Below are 21,555 nucleotides of genomic sequence, written 5' to 3'. Positions count from 1 at the left end.
TTTATTTCAAGTCGAAAGCTTCATTGGTTTTTGAGTTATGTTGCACGGCGCGGAAAAAAACGCGTTTGGAAAAAAATGCGTTTAAAGTTTTCGTTTTCGTACTATGGTAGGCTCGGAGCGCATGGATTTCGGGACTATTTAGGAACTTATGACGCTTCATTTAAGCCTAAGACCACTGAAAATAGTTTCTTCGGTTGATAAATAAATTTATTATCAAAAAAAAAAAAAAAAAATAATGCAAAAATAAGAGATTTCAGAGTGATTTCCCCCCTAAGATACCAGAGCTTCCAATTTCTATTTTTATTTTATTTATTTTATTTTTCTTTATGACTTCTTCTTTCGCTGAAAATACTTTTGAATGTTCACTTTCTATCATAAAAAAAGACGGTTTTCCCCAACTTCCCCTATATGAAAGATCTACCAATATTTGCCTGTGCATGTGCACATTCATATTTAACTCACATACATGAATTAAAATCGAGTGTTGTAGGTTTTTTGTACATCATTCAGATTTGATAAAGATTTGATTTAGTTATATAAGGGTTTTTCGAATAAATGTTCTTCAGATTTACTAAAGGAAATCTGAAATTTCACCAAAATGTTTGCTGGGGTCGGAGTAAAGATTTATGGTAACTTGCGAGGGGCCCAGCAAAAGGTAACTTAATTTAAATTTACGTGGAGTATGCTTTCACAAAAAATTCTCTTTTTGACACCTCTCACTGGAAAATTCCTTTATTCGGTTTTCAATTTGATTTTGGAAAAAGTTTCAAAAAGTGAAGAATAATATACATAATAGAAAATATATTCATAACGGTTGTTTTTGTTATTTACAAAAGCATTTTAAAGAAAGACTACTCATTTTTCACTTTTAAACAAAACTTTAAAATGTGAAACTTCAAATGCATAAGTGTGTGTGGAAGTCCGTGTACATCTGACTAATGTCGTTTTCTTTCACTCCAATGAGAGTACCCTTTTAGTACTTATTTTTGCACTTTTGAAGGTTTTGTGTTCTTTGACGCCACAAAAGTGTAAAAAAAAAATTACTCCGTAGTAATTTTAGTACTACGGAGTACCCCGGATTTACTCCACATTTTTAGTCAGATTTACACCGATTTGCACACGCACTTGCACACACACTTATGAATTTGAAGTTTGACATTTTAAAATTTTGTTTGAAAATTGAAAATGCAAAAAGTTTTTCTTTCAAACTCTTTTGTTATTAACAAAAAACAACCATTATGAATATATTTTCTACTGTATTATATTCCGCCAGATATATTTCTTCCATTTTTGCGTTAATTCTTCACTTTTTCCAAAATGAAATTGAAAACCGAATAAAAAAAAATTTCCGCCATCAATAAAAAAAAATCCTGTGCCATATAACCGAAAAATCCCATTTTTTTCTGCGTTGATGGGATATTTTTATTTTACAATTATAAAATCAAACTAAGGGTGTGTGTCAATTAGGCTGAAAAAAAACGATCAGAAGCATAATGAAAAATATACCAAAAGTAAAACTAAGTCCGCTTCTACACGAAGACGCAAAGCGCGAGACGCACATAAGAGCAAAGGAAATAAAGTTCGAAAAAAAGGGAAGGAAGATTTTCTACCGTGAGTCTCCGGTAAAAAAATTTGTGACTCTTTTTGACGTTTCTCTTTGATCTTGTTCTTTTTTTTTTGCTGTTCTGCTTTATTTCGTCGGTTGCGGAATCTGCTTCGTTGGTTGTGTATTATTTGCGAGTTGTTTTTTTTGTATATTTTGGTGTTTTTTTTTTTGTAATTAAAATACATAGTTGTTTTTTTTGTATATTTTGGTGTTTTTTTTTTGTAATTAAAATACATAGTCTGTTTCTACACGAAGACGTAGACGCACAAGATGCACATAAGAGCAAAGGAGAAATCGATTTTTCTCTCTCTCTTGTTCTTATGTGCATCTCGTGCGTCTACGTCTTCCTGTAGAAGTCGTCATACGAAAACAAGAACAAAATAAAACCAAAGAAAATAACTGTCAAATTTGCGTCTTCAAAAAAAAATAATACGTGTAGAAGCGCGTGAACCACCGAAACGAAAATCAAAAGGAAATTGGAAGATGATTTCTGCGCCTTCCGTCTTCGTGTATTATGTTTCATATGTTATTAATATTAATTTTTCTTTTCAATTCATAAAATGTTTTCCCTAGGCCTGTTATTACTATTTTCTTCAAGGAAATTATCCATTTTTGCCTTGTCACACACACAATTACATAAAAAAAAAATTACTCTCATTATGTTCTTTCACTCCAGAAAAAGGAGTACAAATTTAGAGTACTCCTTAATAGAGTGAAAGAAAACGACATAAATCTGACTAAAAATGTGGAGTAAATCCGGAGTACTCCGTAGTACTTAAATTACTCCGGAGTAATTTTTTTTACACTTTTGTGGCGTCAAGGAACACCATACCTTCAAAAGTGCAATAATAAGTACTAAAAGGGTAATCTCATTGGGGTGAAGGTAAACTACATAAGATAAGCAATTAACCCTTTCGGACCCAGCGTTACTCTCATGTAACATATTTTTAAAAATTCGTAAAAAATATTACATTAAATATTTTTTTAGGTTTCGATGGCTCAATTGAAAGATAATGATTCCTAGTTACTGGATTATTAAAAAATTTAGTCGAATATCATACCTTTAATTTATTTTTTATCGAAAAAGGAACTGAATTTCACATTTTTTCTTTTTTTTGCAAAAAAAAAAATTTTTTTATATATGGCCATAATTTTGAAAAAAAAGATATAAAAAAAGTAAATCCAGAAAGTGTTTTGCTTTTTGGCTTAGAAGAAGTAGCATATATTATTGTTCAATAAAAAAATATTTTCTCAGTTGTCCGACTTTTTTTGGTGGCCATAGGCAGTGCATGTTACTTACATGCAACATGAGAGTAACACATTAGTTTTGCTATTTATTATTTTGGAAAATAACTTTTTGCTATTCATATTTCTTAATTGTGATGTTTTTGATACGATAATACTGAAAAAAACATTTTTTAATATTGATTTTCATAGCTTGGGTTCGAAAGGGTTAAGGACAAATTAGTGAAAATTTCCATTGGTCAATCGTGGGGCAGCATACTGTATCTATCCGTTAAAGTTAAACAAAATAACTACTAGTTTTCAATCTAATAACGTGAAGATTCCTTTTACAAGTCTTACCTTTTTATATATTTTTTATTGCAGAAAATACAATTCACAATTATTGTAATGGAACATCTCGCGACACAGGCGAGAATGGAAATGATGGACTGGGCCCATTGCCACCAAAATGGGAAACTGCATACACGGAACGCGGTGAACTTTATTTTATTGAGTGAGTTTTAAATATTTAGGGTGGGGAATTTTGTATGCACAATTTTGAAGTTGGGAACAGTAAAAATAATTTTTTACTGTCTACTTTTTATTTATTCATGATGAAACGCTTAACAAAAATGGTTTTTGTATCTTCTTTTTTATTTTACAGCCATAATACAGGCACATCCCACTGGCTTGATCCAAGGCTTTCAAAATTTCAAAAAAAATCTCTGGAAGATTGCGGGGATAATGAATTGCCCTATGGTTGGGAAAAAATTGACGATGCCCTTTACGGTACATACTATATTGACCACGTCAATCGTCGTACGCAATATGAAAATCCTGTTCTTGAAGCTAAAAGAAGAGCTGCTGAGCAGACAAACCAACAACATCAACTACTCAATGCTGGTGGTTCGGTACAACGAAACGAAATCAATTCTGTTTTGCCATACAAGTTTACAAAGAACCCTCAAGAAATGCAAGGAGAAAGGATAACAACTACTCTCCTGAAATCCTCCCGAGGTCTTGGCATCACAATTGTTGGAGGTGATGATAATGTGGATGAATTTTTGCAAATCAAATCGATTGTTCCCAATGGCCCGGCATGGTTAGATGGACAATTACAAACTGGTGACATTCTCGTTTATGTTAACGATACTTGTGTTCTGGGGTTCACTCATCATGAAATGGTCAACGTATTTCAAAGCATATTGCCAGGTGAGACTGTTACACTAGAAGTGTGCAGAGGATATCCACTTCCGTTCGATCCAAACGATCCCAACACTGAAGTTGTGACAACTATTGCTGTCGACGGAATAAGCTCAAATGCAGAAAAGAATCGAATGTTAATGAACTTAAATATGGACGGCAACTATAACTTTTTAGATATATCTGACTGCACAGGGGCATCCGGCGGTAATAACTCGATAGAAAAATTACGTTCTGAATTGTCGAGTGGATCGAATGAAAACTACGTAGGCGACGATTTTATTTTAATGAAAAAACCAGAGATTCTAACTTTGGCAATTTCGAAAGGAGGAATGGGTTTTGGTTTTACCATCGCTGATAGTGCCCATGGTCAAAAAGTGAAAAAAATTCTGGATAGAAATTGTTGTAAGAATCTTCATGAAGGAGATATTCTGCTTGAGATAAATAACTCACCAGTTAATCATATGACTCATTGTGAAGTCGTTCGTGTCTTAAAAGATTGTCCAAAGACTGAGTCGACAACGGTTAAGATTCAACGAGGTAACACTTTAAATAGTTCGAATGTGAGCGGCCGAACGTCTGTAAATAGTGGAAAGTTTAGAAAAGTTGACGGAGTTGGCAAGTCCATTTCGGAAGTTGGAATGTTTCGGAGCAAAACACCTACTGCGGATCTTTATAGCACTCAGCCGAAGGAAATTCTTCCGATAAGACCAAAAACACCATTGGTTGATACAAGACGAGCCCGTGTAAAGACTCCTTCCCATGAGCTAAATGACGAAATCGAAGCAGTTACAAATGGCCTGGAAAAACATATCGAAGACAATAAGTCTATTAGTGCAGACGCTAAATCGACCAATAGTCTTCAAGAAATTGATTGCATTAATAACGACATTCCATTTATGGATCCGTATCCAAAGTTGGTTACGAGCTTAAGTGAAAGATTGGCTGAAGCATCGTTGGTAAGCGAAAATCATAACAATATATTTCACATGGATCCTAACACAATGCTGCCGAAAATGGATGGTTATGAAAATACGCTCACTTCACCAGACTATGGATATAACTCTATGTACGATGGTGTTCCTATTCAAAGAGAGTCTTACGATGGCAGCGCATCTGTACAACAAAATGGTGACGTAGGAGGTGGTTTGTATTCACCTCCTATGGCAATAATGGCTCCAGTACCGACTTATCACCAGGAGACATGTTATTGCTATGAATGTCAAGATTATCAACGTTATAAGTTTCATCAACATAATCAAACATCGGCAAACCAAGGATTCTACCATCAACATCAGAATTCTCAAAACGGTAGGATTCAAAAAAGAGTTAATGAGTTAATGAACAATAGACGAAAAACGGGCTTTAGCCCACTAGAGAGTCATCGCCCTTTGATGACGGAACAACATCAACACCAACAACAACAACAAAACTTTTTGCAATTGCATCCACAAATATGGAATTATATGGTTCCTGGGAATACTACATCATCAAGAAATATAGATGATGTATGTATTTTTAAGTTGATTCATTGAAAATAGGTATGATGTGTTTGTTTTTCTTGTTTAAGGATGAATGTGAATTATCTGAAGTGACTCTAGAGCGAAGAGCTCAAGGTTTTGGTTTCCGTATAGTTGGTGGAACGGAAGAAGGTTCTCAAGTAACTGTTGGACATGTAGTACCCGGGGGTGCAGCAGATGGAGATCCGGGAATGGCAACTGGCGATGAGATTCTGAGTATTGATGGAGTGAATGTGGTAAGCTTAAAAAAGAATGTCATAACTCTTAATATTGTTTATGTCACTTCTTTCTATATGCAAATAAAATTTTTTTATTTCATACTTTTTCCCTACGTTACGTCGTAATTTCTCGACTTCATCAGGGGAATTTTATTAAATCTGTTAAAACTTGATATTAAAATTTACACTATCAAGTTTTTCTAAAGTGTTGTGATGTTTGTTTTTATTTAATTTTCATTTATTTAATTTAAAGATTTTTTTTATTTTAGAAAATTACAAATTTCAAAATCATTTATCAGTAATTATAATTATTAAATGAAACAAAAAAATATTTTCATGGAAGTTTAAAAAAAATTCTTGTAATAGTGTAAATTTTATATCAAGTTTTAACAGATTTAATAAAATTCCCCTGATGACGTCGAGAAATTACGACGAAACATAAACATTATCAGTTCAAATAATTGTTCAAATTATCATTAATTCAACTCTTAATATCATCACTTGAATCCACTGATTACAAAAATAAAATTTAATTCGATAAATCTACATATCTACATAATTATAAGTTCACTTTGGATTAGCTCTTTAAAATTTAGACCAATTCTGAATTAAAATTAGTCCCCCCTCTCTTGGTTTTTAATTAAAAGTAATCGAAATGAAGACAAAAGGAAAAATATTTAAAGTTGGACCACCAGAAAAAAATTAGATACATTTTTTTATTTAACATATATGTATTTTATATTGCACTAGCTGACCCGGCGGACTTCGTTTTTGTCTTTTCTAGTATTTATTTCCAACTTAATATTTGGAGCAAAAAATATAAAAGTGTATAAAGTATTAAAAAAAAGCAAATAATTTGTTAGCAGGGTTATTCAAGGTTCCGTATCAAAAGAAAAAATTGAGAAAACTTAAAATTTGTAGTCACGGTACATGAAAGACCGTCACAGGGTGACCATTTTTACATTACTGGTGAAATTCCTTTATTAAATTATATTATAATGGGTGCTTTCATATTTGCATGGAGTTGTTTTAGTTTCTTTATGTGTTTGAGTTTTTTTCAACACTTCATTTTCTTTGTGAAGAAGATCAATTTCTTTCTGTGCTCTCTTCAAGGCCTAATTTTCATTTCGTAAAAGATCGATTTCTTCTTTCAACTCTTGATAGAGTTTCAATATTCTGAGTCTTCTTTTGCACGCTCTGGCGGTTTGGGCGGACTCTTTTGCCCGGAGTAGTATCCAAGCAAGATATTCATTTATACTTATTATGGTATTTTTTAGGTAAAGTCATCTCATCACAAAGTTGTTTCTTTAATGGGTGAAGCCGCTCTCCGGGGACAAGTGACAATGATATTACGACGTCGAGTGAGAAATGCATCAGCTCCGGTTCCGGTGCGTCCAATTCGATATCCATACGATGTAATTGTTAGTCGGCACGAAAGCGAAGGCTTTGGATTTGTAATAATATCATCTTCAAATCAATATTACGGATCAGCAATTGGTAGGCAATAAATATTATTATATATAAGTACATAATTCCTAATTGTAAATATTTTCCGTACAATAATTTTCTTACAGGAAAATTAATACCAGGTAGTCCTGCTGACCGTTGTGGAGATCTAAAAGTTGGTGATCGAATTGTAGCTGTCAATCGCATCGATATAGCTGGTATGAGCCACGGTGATGTTGTTAATCTCATTAAAGAATCTGGATTGCACGTTCGACTTACGATTGGATCACCAAAAGAAGATAATCCAATACTCAACCCATCACAATCTTCACCTGTGTTGCCTCAACTCAAGAGTGATACACCAACATATTTTGACAGGTCACATATAAGTCAATACCCTCAGTTATGACTCTGAGATTTGAGAATTCGCCTGTATAAAAGCTTTCAACTTGAAGGTTTTTAGTAAATGCAACGCACTTATGATACAATCAATGATTGTAACATTTAGTGCGTTTGCAATTAGTACTCCTAAAATTTTGTAAATACATAAAAAAAACACGTATTAAAACGACTCCGTTGTAAAATTGTGTAATATTTTATACTCCCAAAGACTGATGGAAAAAACAACAGTGAAAAACACTTTTTTATTGCAATTTAAATGTTAAAAAATATATTTTTTGTACATTCCGAATGGTCGAAGAAAAAAAATAAACTGTAAATTGTCTCAAATAAAAACTATAGACGTAAGAATATGTATAATGTATGTATTATGTTTAAGTTTCTAAGTAAAAAAAATTATCACAATATTGATATGATAAATAAATTATATCGTGCACGAAATATAACAAATTAAAATAAATGTATATGTAGATTTATAGATTATGATATGCACATTAAATAATTAGTTTTCTTTTAATATTATATTTTTCTTTTACAGTAAATGCTGCAGAAAAACTGGTTGACAAAAGAAATACGTATTTGTGAGAAGTTCATTAGTAGTCGTACGAAGTCCCCTAATAGATTATTTCGATACTTCGTTCATTAAAACACAATTATTGTGACTTGGGATATTTTTTGTCACTAGGGAGTTTTTTCACTTGTGAAATTTCGTGTCAAAATAAGGTGATTATCAAAGTGACGATCAACTTTTTGTTATGGTTTGTAGGTGACAGCTATTTAGGTGTCATTGAAATCTTCAACGGCGAACTACATTATATTCTAATGTCGTTTTCTTTCACTCCAATGAGAGTACCCTTTTAGTACTTATTTTTGCACTTTTGAAGGTTTTGTGTTCTTTGACGCCACAAAAGTGTAAAAAAAAAAATTACTCCGGAGTAATTTTAGTACTACAGAGTACCTACCCCGGATTTACTCCACATTTTTAATCAGATTTACACCGATTTGCACAAGCACTTGCACACACACTTATGAATTTGAAGTTTGACATTTTAAAATTTTGTTTGAAAATTGAAAAATGCGAAAAGTTTTTCTTTCAAACTCTTTTGTTATTAACAGAAAACAACCATTATGAATATATTTTCTACTGTATTATATTCCGCCAGATATTTCTTCCATTTTTGCGTTTATTCTTCACTTTTTCCAAAATGAAATTGAAAACGATTGGCGCTTCGGTGAGGTAACTTAGTAGATTTTTGGTTTTGCATTTTCAAAGAGGAATTTTTAACAAACAATGTTGTAAAAACAAAAAACCCAAAACAGAAACCGTATGGCTACTAGTTGCGTTTTTTCGCATTACTTCACAAAAAACAGTGTTTTTTTTGCGTCACTTGAATAGAAACAAGCTCTTAAATTAGATAAAAATGATGAAAAATCATGGACAGCACTAATTTTTGCAAAGCAGTCTTAAACTTTGACATTATTTACACATTATAACCAATTATGGGCTACGAGCTACCATTAGGCATCACAGAAAATGCATAAATAGAATTAAACATTGAAAATGCATTTGTACTGTACACAATCGTGGACTTAATTGGAGAAAGTGACTATAGTGTTTGGTAACTTCTTAGAAATTAAGAAAATGACATTTTCTACAATTTAAGGTTTGAATAAGTGAAATAAACTTTCGTTTTCATCCGGAATGCATCTGTTTTGTTTCTATTGCGTTGTTTTTTTCTGGAACTATCCTTGTGCAATCTCTAAGAGGGTTGTTTTTCCACGTTCCTAAACTTCCCAAGAGCTTCTTCCATTATTTCTTTGTAAAAGTTCGCATCTTTTTTCGAAGCGTGAAGCTTCAATTTCGCTATTGCACATCATAAAAACAAAGCGTATTACTATAACACATTTTAGTGCCCTTTGGTGGCGATGCGATAAAAGTTATTCTTTCATAAACCAATGAAATAGGACTAATATTAATGTGGTCCATCTGAGTTGGTATGTTTTCCTTTAAAAAACCACTCTTTACCTCACTTCTTTTCAGTTCGAATGCAACTATAAAATAGTTAACTTTTTTGTAATCTTAGTAGAACTTAAAATGTTGTTATTTTGCATTTTGAGGCTTTTTAAATGTTGTGCACCTTTTATAACTTCCATGATGGAACAAACCAACACATTACCATCGCACTAACACCACGTTTTTGACCGATTTTAGCTGCAAATTATTTTTTTCTCTGCTCTTGATTTGGGTCTCACCTGTCTTATTTTTTTATTCAATTACTAGTTTACGATATTTCAAAAATATTCTCATACAAATTTGGCAAATTTTCCAATATCTTTCGCGATTTTGCATAGTGCAAGTGCATTTCCAATGTTAGCTGCTATTTATGCATTTTCTGTGATGCTTAATGGTACCTAGCTCGTAGCCCATAATTGGTTATAATGTGCAAATAATGTCAAAGTTTAATATTGTTTTACTAAAATTAGTGTTTTCCATGATTTGTCATCATTTTTATCTAATTCAAGAGCTTGTTTCTATTCAAGTGACGCAAAAACAACACTGTTTTTTTGTGAAGTAATGCGAAAAAACGCAACTAGTAGCCATACGGTTTCTGTTTTGGGTTTTTTGTTTTTACAACATTGTTTGTTAAAAGTTCCTCTTTGAATATGCAAAACCAAAAGTCTACTAAGTTACCTCACCGAAGCGCCAATCGGTATTTTCTAAAGAAAAATTTTTGTTTCTATTCAAGTGACGCGAAGTGTATTAATAACATATGAAGCATAATAAGCGTTGGTTAGGTTAGGTTAGGTTAGGTTGAACGGGGTGATAATCCGACAAGTCGAGTTATCCCACTCGGATCTCGATGGATCCATTGTGATCCCCAGGGTTAGGGTGGGCAGGAGTGAGGATGGGTAAGGGAAGGGTTTAGGGAATTACGGGTTGGAGTTAGTGTTGTGGGCCTCCCTGAACCATCCTGAAATTTGGATAAATTTCAATATGTTTTTCAGTGGCAAGGACGAGACGTCATCTAACTCATCGAAGAAGTAATCTCCGAGAGTTGTTTTCCTACTTTTTGCTAAGCTGGGGCATTCACAAAGGAAGTGGTATGAGCCCTCCTCCGCCTCTTCGTCTTGACACCCTCTACATAAGTCTGATGAGACAATACCCATCCTACTCATGTGGGTTCCCATTGAGTTGTGACCCGTAAGGATACCAATCAATAGGGACAACTGAGGCCTGCTTAGCTTAAGTATGGTTTCAGTTTTGTTCTTAGAAATGGTCGGCCACAGATTTCTTGAAACACGACAGGTTTCAAGAGCTGACCATCTATCGTTTGCAGAGTTCAAGAAGCTTTGCTTTATTCTGCTTTTTTCGTGTTCCATTGGCATAAGCACCCATGAAGCTGTTTGGCACGGATCAAGAGATGATCCTGTTTTGGCCAATTCATCTGCCCTTTCATTCCCCTGTATATCACGATGTCCTGGGACCCAACGAAGGGTAACTATGTTCGTTATGTTTAGGGACCTTAGTGCCTTACGACACTGGTCAACTAGTTTGGACTTCGTGACAATAGAGGAAATGGCTTTAATTGCTGCCTGGCTGTCTATAAAGATATCAATATTTTTGTTCATTAAATTGAGCGCGGAGAGTATGTTCGCTGCTTCGCAAACTGCAAAAACTTCCGCTTGAAAAACACTACAGAAGTCAGGGAGTTTCAGTGATTTGTTTATGGGAGGGTTATCTGAAAAGATGCCTGACCCTACGCCTAGGTCTGATTTAGACCCGTCAGTGAAAACCGAGACATGATCTGTAATAATGACCCTGTTTGACTCCCAGAGTTCCCTTGTAGGGAAGTCTGTAAGCGCTACTGGGTTGAAATCATTGAATGGAAGATTATAGTCAGTTTGAATGTTACTTGCAACATAGTTCAATATTGTTTTATGACCCAAGAGGCCCCTTTTCCAGTTCTTGCCCTCCTTCAAACGAAGGGCACTTATGGCCGCCGATTCTTTTGTAAAAAGGTCGATCGGGGCAAGTGAAAGGAATGTTTCTAGGGCTGATGTGGGTGTGGTTCTCATGGCACTAGTGGTACCTATACACGCGAGTCTTTGAATTTTTGTCATAATTTTAAGGTTGACTGTTTTATCTAGGGCTGGCCACCAGACCAGGCATGCATACGTCAGAATAGGCCTTATAATGGCTGTATACATCCAATGAATCGTTTTGGGATTGGGCCCCCATTTTTTACCAAAAATTCTACTACAGGTGTAAAAGGCAATAGAAGCTTTCTTTTCACGTTCCTTTATATTTTCTTTCCAATTAAGTTTTCTATCAATTATCAACCCAAGATATTTGGCTTTACCAGTGATGGTAAGAGGAGTCCCATTTATTGTGGGAGGGTTAATATTTGGGATATTTCTTTTCCTAGTAAATAATACTAGTTCTGTTTTAAGTGGGTTTACATTGAGACCGCAGCCTGAGGCCCAGTTGTTGAGCTTGTTAAGGGCTGTTTGAAGAAGATCACGCAGGGTCGGAACAAATTTGCCCGAGGCCATGATGATAATGTCGTCGGCATAAGCCACAACTTTAACACCGTTTTGGCTAAGCTTGGTTAAGATCTGGTTAACAACTAAGAGCCAGAGTAGGGGTGATAGGACTCCTCCTTGTGGAGTTCCCCTACAAGTTCTTACCTTCAGCTTGCTGCTACCCATTTCTGCATTTACAAGTCTAGTTTGAAGCATCGAATCAATCCAGTTTGACAGATTTGAATCGACACCGCTGGTGTCTAGGGCTTGCCGTATGGCTGCATTTTCAACATTGTTGAAGGCCCCTTCAATGTCTAGGAATGCTCCCAGAGTGAATTCTTTGTGGTGGATTGAATGTTCAATGGTACCCACAACTTCATGTAATGCCGTCTCAACAGATTTGCCCTTCATATATGCATGTTGGGCCTGTGAGAGAACATTGTCGTCGATTTTGAACCGAATGTGCGTTTCAATTAGTCTTTCTAAGGTCTTTAAAAGAAAGGAAGATAGGCTAATCGGCCTGAAGTCTTTAGGTTCCGTGTGGGAAGGCTTACCAGCTTTGGGAATGAAGATTACTTTAACTTCTCTCCAACTAGAGGGAACATAAGTTGTGTTTAAACAACCTCTAAAAATGTCCGTAAGGATTGGGACTAACAAGTCTTTAGAGCTTTGTAACATGATTGGAATTATTCCATCAGGCCCTGGAGACTTGAAAGCTGAGAAAGAATCAATGGCCCATGCCACTTTTCTATTGTCTACTATTTGGGTACCTATATTGTTGTTTATTATATTGGGACCATTTTCATCAAGAGTTGTGACCTTGTCACAGCCTGGGAAATGAGTGCGCATAAGTAATTCGATAGTTTCAGAGCTAGATTCTGTCCAGGTATCATCTGGGCATTTTAGGAAGCCCGGAGGGGAATAGACCTTTGACATAACTTTTCTGAGCCTAGCTGCATCGTTTGTGGACTCTATGTCGGTGCAGAATTGCCGCCAGGCTGCTCTTTTGGCATAGGTAGTTCGGTTTTTATATGCGTTTTTGCTGATTTTGAAGAGATCCCAATCAGCTGGATTGTTACTGTATTTAGCTCTGTTGTAAAGCCTCCTAGAATGTAGCCTCAAAATGGAAAGCTCGTTTGACCACCATACGGGGTTGAGCTTTCTTTTAGCTTTGGGCAAGGGGCAAGAGCTTTCGTACGCTTTAATTATATCTGATGTAAATTCAATTACAAGTTTTTCTATAGCTGAGCTGTCTAATAGAGGTTGACTAACATATTGGCCCAACGATGAGGCCTTAATTTTACTATTATAGGCTTCCCAGTTAGTTTTCCTAGGATTTCTAAGGGGTTTGGGGCTTACAGCATCGTGCATTATTTGGAATGTTAACATTCTATGGTCTGAGAATGTAACATTACTTGACACATTCCAGTTACTTATCTCAATAGAGTTAGAGTTCGTGGAAAGTGTCACGTCTAATACTTCTTTTCTGATTTTTGTAATGAAGGTGGGTTCATTACCTCTGTTATGTATCACCATATTGTTTTTAATAATAAATTCAAAAAGTGACTCACCTCTTGTGTTTGTATCTGTACTGCCCCATTGCAGATGGTGGGCATTTGCATCACAGCCTGCCAGAAGATCCCAACCTTTCTTACCAACTTCTGCTACCAACTCGGTGAACGCTGCTGATGGTGGAGGCCCCGGTGAATCACCTGGCATGTAGACGGATGTTATGATCAGGGGCTGGGCCCCGTCTCTTTCACATTTGACCGTCGTCATATCAGCGCTACAATGGGGGGATAGAAGAAAAAGATTTAAAATTTTTTTCGCTACTATACATGTACGATAGTTACCTTCAGTAGGCCCTTTTTTGCAATAAATAATGAAATCTTTGGATTTAAGTCCGCAGATGTTACCGCTGTTGATCCACGGCTCTTGCACAAGGGCGATGTCTATATTATTTTTTGACATAAATGAGGTTAGGGTGGCAGATGCCAACTTGCTGTGTTGCAGATTTAGTTGCAACACTTTCATATTTTTGTTTTTAGTTATTGTTATTGTTGTTTTGCAAGTTGGCTGCCGTTACCGGTCTCACCTTTACCGCATTTATGCCAAATCTCAAAAGGAAGTCTAAAGATGGTAACATAGCCATGGTTTCATGGTTGAGCATGATGATTGCTTCCCGACCTGATTTTGTAGGTGCCTCCATTTGCATGACTTTCCAGTCTGCACTGGGGAGGCTTGGGTTTTGTGCTCTTAGGTACCTTTCAAGGGTGGTCTCGTCGATATTGGGGCCCGGTACGTTAATACGGACTTTGGGTCTGGTGGGGAGGTCATCTTTAAGAGCAACGCTAAGCGTAACTCCGTCCAATAACCCCTTCATGCAGCCCACTTTATCTCTGAGCCAGTTCAGAGTAGGTTCACCGCAACAAGCAAGAACCTTGAAGCCTTTTACTGTCGATAGTGGCCCGAAGGTTGGAACGAAACCTGTGGAGGCAAGTATCTCTTCGTTGACGAATTCAAGAAGCTTAACCTCCACTTGTGACCACTGTTCGTTGGTTAGTTTCCCTTCTGGGCTCCCTGCATTGATAACTGCCGCCTGAATATTTATGGGTGTTTGAACACTGTTTGCCGACTTATATTTCTTGGGGTCAGTTTCTTTCGGGGACGACGTGTCGTTTTGCCTACCTCTCTTTTGGCGATTGCTTTCACCAGCATCTTGGACCCTAGAGTGTTTGGGACCGTTTTCCGGTATCACCCTTGGGTTGCTTGCTGCAGCTGCTTTTGAGGTGGAGGCGCGATGTTGGTCATTTTTCTTTTCTTTTGTGTCGCTTGGGGCTTCGTTTTTAGCGTCGAACTTCGCAAGAAGTTTGCGGGCCCAACTCAATCTTTTCCAGTCTCGCAGACACAATTTCTTCTGGTCACCACTGCCATATCTTCGTACGGCTCTCCTCGCATTATCGATCTTTTTGAGATCTGGAGTTGGCTCCCCTACCTTATTCTGCTTGTTTGGATGCACCTTTCCTTTATGAGTCGATATAGGCCCTTTTGGGCATCGCTGTTCGGGTCCGGTGTTTCTCAGCACCTTTGTGGGGTCTGAGCCATCCTTACAGACTTTGGTAGGTTCACTATTCCTTTTGTCCGGAGTCGACGTAACTTTGGCTCCTGTCAAGGACAGGGTTTTGGCCAAAGTTTTGTCTAGTGGGTTGTCAATGTCCATGCCCATCGCAGGGTTTTCTGCCACTGTGACATCTGCGTCCGAGCTGTCTGAACTGGGTAGGGATTGAAAGTCGTCGTCATTGAGAATACGATTCTCTTCATCCGACGTCATCTCTCTCTCCCCAGTTCCCACAGTTTCGTCCTCAGTGTTGGTGAGGTTCATGAGATACGCAGAGAATATCTCATCAACCCCACCGGCAGTAGGCCTGCTACAGGATGGAGCGCCAATAGTTCCTGATTGTTTTAAGTTTTTGTTTGTCACTGGCGACTTAGTTTTATTCAAAACCAAGCCCTCGCCGGCAGCCGTGACATCTGCCGACACTTGAGTGAATATCCCCACTCGATTTTTATCTACTTCTTCAACTTTATCCATAATTGTTCATTAAATTAGATAACATCTCTGTTTTTGGTTTTCTTAGTTTGTTTGGTCCTACAGCTGGGTTGCTGGAGTGCCAAACGTAAGCCCCCCCACCACGACAAGGTGAAAACCTGGGGGGCGTTGGTTAATAAGTCTGCTTCTACACGAAGACGCAAGGCGCAGAAATTATGTTCGAATTTCCTTTTGATTTTCGTTTCGGTGCGTCGCGCGTCGTGCGTATACACGTAGTATTTTTTGAAGACGCAAATTTGACAGCTATTTTCTTTGGTTTTATTTTGTTCTTGTTTACGTATGACGACTTCTACAGGAAGACGTAGACGCACAAGATGCACATAAGAACAAGGGAGGGAGAAATATCGATTTCTCCTTTGCTCTTATGTGCATCTTGTGAGTCTACGTCTTTGTGTAGAAGCGGACTATGTATTTTAATTCCCAAAAAAAAACACCAAAATATACAAAAAAAATCAACTCCAGTGGGGTCCATGTTCAACGAATAAAATAATAAATTAAAAACGTTTGTTAACTACCCCACTGTTAATAAGCTGCAATAATAAATAAAGAGAGACAACAACATGAGACGACAAATATACGAACTGCAATAAGGAGATTGAGAAAAAGAAGATACATATACAGCGAATTTATCTATACAGCGAGAGTGTAGCGAAGCGAGTCCTTTTAATCTTTTGTAAATTTTATATTATTTTGTTTCTTCTCAATTCATTTTATACTTACAAATAATAAAACTTTAAATTAAAAAACATTCATTGTTTAAAAAGTGCGTTTCTTTTTCATAAAATTTGAAGAAGATTACATTCAGAAGAGGGATATTGCCTTAGAAAATTGCGATTGCGTCATCCGATAGACTAAAAAAAAAAAAACGATTGTGCGATTGCGTCATACAATCGAGACAGTCTCGAAACTGAATTTTTGAATTTCAGCGATCATCCAGAGCAAAAATGAGTGCAGAGGAATTAGTAAAACTGCTGGTGCAGGCGCTGAAAGAGAATATCCAACAGGGTGCAGATCAGATCAACGATGTCAACTACCAAATCATGCCTGATTTCAACAAATCCATTCAAAACTTTAATGAAAAAGAAAATGATTGTGAGGCGCGTGATTGGTTGCTTTCTGTAGATGCAGTGGCTGATCTCAATAGGTGGTCGGATGCATTTCGTCTGGAGTGCGTCAGATTTCATTTAGTTGGAGCTGCAAAGAGCTGGTACAATTCCTTAACAATATCCACTTGGGCTAAATTTAAATCTGAGGTCGAGAGTACATTCACAAGTCCTTTGGATACAGCAGACAGATGGAAGTTGCTACTCGAGCGAAAGCAGCGAAAGGGTGAAGATATCATCGATTATTTCTTTGAAACTGAGTTTCACAGAAATAAAAACCCAAATTATCGATGGTATCATATCCAGAGAGTTAAAACAATTTCTGATGTGTCGTTCACATCAGTGGCGTAGATAGGGGGGGGGGGGGGTCAGGGGGATATATCCCCCCCATTGGGATCGATAATTGTTTAACATAATCATATGAACTAATAAGTTAAAGAAACGCACTGCGAAATTTAGTTTCTAAGTTCCTACTTGAATTAAGTCTAGTTAAAAAACGCTATGGATTACGAGTTCTTGACTAGCTTAAAGGTTTCAAGTATTTTTTTTTTATAATTAACGCGCACTAAAGGGAGTTAAATACCCTTAATATGTTAAACACAGTGCGAGCTTCAAATGGTTTACCAACTCTCGTTGCGATTAAGTCGTGAGTTTTAAAGAGTGAATTTAGACTTGGTTCAAGCTATGGATATCACCAAAGATTTAAGCGATCATTTAAAACCCAACGGGCAGAAGACGACTCACTTTCGAAAGTGTTTGAAGATGCGAAAAAATAGCTGAAGTCGTTGACATTGGCGATAACTTACTTACTTCCTTAGGGTGACCAGCGACTTAAGGCGGCTACAATCCGCTGTGGATTTGGGCCTCAACCAACAAGCTTCGCCAGCTAGCTCTACATTGGCGATAAACATAAGAGAATAGTTTAGCGACAAAAGAATCGTTCGAACCTTTTGGTTCAAAGTACAGATAAGAATATTTTCGTTAAACTGTTTTCAATCCCTTTCTCGATTCCTATGTAATGGGCCTTGGAGAAAAATGTACAAACCAAGAAAACATACATATATACTAGAAGGGTTTTCGGTTCTTTCCAAAAATTCTTCGTCAACAAATAGACAAAGCAGCTAAAAAATTTAATGAAACTGTTGGATTTACCAAACATTTGGCTGCAGGATCATATCTTCTATTCTTGCACAGAGAAAACTAGACCACATAAAGTAGAACAAAAACAATAAGATTTCTTTATAGTTTTCATCCAAGAAGAAAATATTATTTAAACAATCGGGTTTTCCTAATTGTTTTTAAATATGCACTTGTCGGGTTTTGCCAAGAAAAAAAATACAATCATGTTCGCGATCGAACTGAAGACTTGTACTCTCTATCTCTTGTCGCACATATCTGCCACCTCACTATAGAAAAATTGGTAACAATTTTTGTTCTAGTGCCAACTTGATAAAAATGTGAAATTTTTCTAAAATTTTTAAGAGATTATTTCTCCATGAAAATAATAAAAAATCTCTATGGAAAAACCTTAAAAATTCTTGATTTTAACAAGATTTCTTCATAAAACAATTCAATAAGAAAATATGTTAGTTTTTAGGTGGTCATATTATTATCTGTGTTAAAAACTCGGAAAAGATATTTGATCAGAAGGAATAAAATACTTCCTCTAAGAACTCATTGGAAGCGCTCGATAGCTGCCCCAAAGAAAGCTTTCTCAATATACATACAAATATATTTTGTTAAAGATATTAGCTACACTGCTGGCTTTAACCTCAACTACCGAAAGAACTTTCTCCAGTTTAAAAATAAAAAACAATACAAAGAAGCAATAAAACTTAAAAAAAATGTGCGAACTATGTAGATTTATCCCCCCCCTTAGCGAAAAGCTATCTCAGCCTCTATAGCTTGCCGGGTGACTTCCATTGCAATTAAGGGGTAATAACACCTTGTAAACCATGAAATCGAGCGTCATATTTATGAGCGTATAAAACAAAGAAGAAATATTATTTTCTTTTGGTGTTTGTTTAGTTTAATTAAGTATATTAATAGGTAACAGAATAGGCTAATGTTAAATTTTTTAATGATGTGAAATTTTTTAAATGGTGTTGTAGATAAGGATGATAGTAAAATCCTGTGCTCCCATCGGGCGACCAACTAACTCCTACAGTTTTTAACCGATTGGGCTGAAATTTTGTGCGGAGCTTAAAAATACTATTCTCTAGTGAAGTAGGGTAGAAGGGGGAGCATTTGCCAATGGGGTACCTTTGCCAGTCCAGGTTTTTTTTCAAACCAACAGAATATTAAATACCGAAAAATAATTTTCAGTTGCACATTTATGATAGAAAACTTCCCAAAAAGTTTGACAGCTTTTGGCTGGACACGAAGTAAATTAGACGCTTGTGTTAGTTTTTTAATGTTGAGAACCAAAATATGAAGGTACATAACCGTCGCAAATTTTTAGTATTTGTCTTTTTAAATTACTTTTTCATAGAAATATCTTTTGAAAATTATGTTTGCTATGCTGTGTAGAAGTGATTTTATTACTGTTTAACTTATAAAAAAGTTATAAGTAAATTTTCGAAAGATTAGCTTGTGGGGTACATTTGCCATCTGTTTTTGGGTAGGTTTTGCTCTGGCAAATGCACCCCATGGGGTACACTTGCCAGAAGCGAGCTTCCTCAAAAGAGGATGACAGAATCCTAAAAAATCAATCCCTTCTTCGTATTTTCAGCTAAAAAGGAGTTTTGTTTATGATTATTGGTTTTATTTGTATTAACTTTGATATTTAGGTAACTGGCAATCCCTCCCCACCCCCGTGGCAAAGCCCCCCACCTGGGAAGGCTTTGCCACATCACTTTTCGTTTTTTTGAAAAAATTATTAAAAATAGAAATAATTAATATATCAAGATGAAAAAAATATTTAAGTGAAGATAATAAAGTCAATAATAATATCAGATATAAAAAAAATTAAAACAAACGTAAAAACTTTGCGTTAAGTCAATTTTCCTAAATCCTGGCAAATCCTCCCCCTTCTACCCTACGTAGGATTTTTTTGAAATATTAATTTTTAAAGAAATGGCATTAGTTTGAAAAAATTATTTCATTCCAAAAACAAAATTCGTTGAAAAAAAGACCATAAAATCCTTAAATTTTAATATTTCAAAAAAATCCTACGTTCTTCACTAGAGAATAGTATTTTTAAGCTCCGCACAAAATTTCAGCCCAATCGGTTAAAAACTGTAGGAGTTAGTTGGTCGCCCGATGGGAGCACAGGATTTTACTACCATCCTGAACTACACCGCCATTTAAAAAAATTCACATCATTAAAAAATTTAACATAAGCCTATTCTGTTACCTATTAATATAATTAATTAATCTAAACAAACACCAAAAGAAAATAATATTTCTTCTTTGTTTTATACGCTGATGAATATGACGCTCGATTTCATGGTTTACAAGGTGTTATTACCCCTTAATGCACTTCGCTGGACTTTTGCTATTTCCGTACAGTCTGCAATTAAATGTTTTCCCGCGCATTTCACACACCTAGGTTCTTTTTTGCAATAGGTTTGCGTGTGGTTGAAACCTTGACAGCGTTTACACTGAGGTACTTGCTTTGTACGGTTTCTTAGAGGTTCGATCTAAACAACGAGGTTAAGTATTGTTTTAATTTTGTAGATTTCCTCTAGTTTTTCTGTTTTATCAAACGTAAGTATGAATAGTAGGAGGCCACGTTGTACCACGACCGTTTCTTTATCTTTTTGTTGTTTTTCCTTCTTGACGATGTTTTCAGCATTTAAAATCTTGTAATTTTGTTCTTTACGATCACTGATGACATCATTTTTTTGGCATGAGGAGTGTAAGCCCCTCGCCACGACGCACGGTTGTCCAAAATGACTTATCTCGTTGCAAAAATCATAACTTTTGAACGGATTGAGTTAGCGGTACAATTTTTTTTTTATTTGAAGGAAATTTCTAGGGCTGTTATACCAATGAATTTCATTAAATTTATTTTACAGGGTGTTTCGGAATCATCGGCCAAAAACACATTTTCTTTAAAAAAAAAGTTTAAATTAAAACTGGTATGCCATTTTGTAGAAATCACTAATCCACATTTAAAAACAAAATTTCAAAAAAATACAATGTCCCGTTTTCGAAAATTTTATTTCTCAAAAAAAAATTCAAAATTTTTTTAAATCCAAAATTTATTTATTTTTTAAATTTTATTTTTGGCTTATGTATATTTGAGTTATATAAGTGCTTCTTCACAAAAAGTTTCGTTGAAATCGAATAAGCCGTTTCGGAGAATATCGGATAAAAAAAAAAAAAAACGGTTTTATGGCAGGTACCGTTAAAAATCCGTTCGGTTCCATGCATTAAGCCGAATAGGGTATGTGTACCAACCAATTGTTGATCCAAAATAAAAATATTTAGCTGCGCATGCTTGCGCACTGCCGAGATTTTGTACTATGAAAAAAAAGGCTTGAAAAAACGCTTACTTTGGCATACCTTGACCCACGTAAACGCTTAGTTCTCTGTTAATAGTAATGCCAGCAACGATTTTAAGGTTTTAATTTTTAGAAGAAATATTAGCAGATGAAAGAAACTACGAGTTTGGAATTTCGCCTTTACACGCTAGAATAAGATGCATGGACTTTGTACTTAAACTAGCATATGGACTTAACCAAGAAAACGAGGCCAC

General features: G+C 35.8%; 1 protein-coding gene across 2 annotated transcripts in view; it reads left to right on the top strand.

Annotated features, from left to right (window-relative positions):
* LOC129906317 (membrane-associated guanylate kinase, WW and PDZ domain-containing protein 1) overlaps nt 1-8,118 on the top strand; it is a 69,108-nt gene extending 60,990 nt beyond the window's left edge. For both annotated transcript variants that reach the window (XM_055982029.1, XM_055982030.1), the window contains 5 exons: nt 3,215-3,344; nt 3,495-5,541; nt 5,604-5,789; nt 7,049-7,268; nt 7,346-8,118. In XM_055982029.1, the coding sequence (XP_055838004.1) occupies nt 3,215-3,344; nt 3,495-5,541; nt 5,604-5,789; nt 7,049-7,268; nt 7,346-7,626 (2,864 nt within the window). In that variant the 3' untranslated portion in view covers nt 7,627-8,118. The remainder of the gene's footprint in view (nt 1-3,214; nt 3,345-3,494; nt 5,542-5,603; nt 5,790-7,048; nt 7,269-7,345) is intronic.
* The last annotated feature ends 13,437 nt before the right edge of the window (nt 8,119-21,555 follow it).

Source organism: Episyrphus balteatus, chromosome 1 (assembly GCF_945859705.1).
Source record: "Episyrphus balteatus chromosome 1, idEpiBalt1.1, whole genome shotgun sequence".
In the NCBI taxonomy this organism is placed as follows: domain Eukaryota; kingdom Metazoa; phylum Arthropoda; class Insecta; order Diptera; family Syrphidae; genus Episyrphus; species Episyrphus balteatus.
This window is presented reverse-complemented; position numbering and strand designations above follow the sequence as displayed.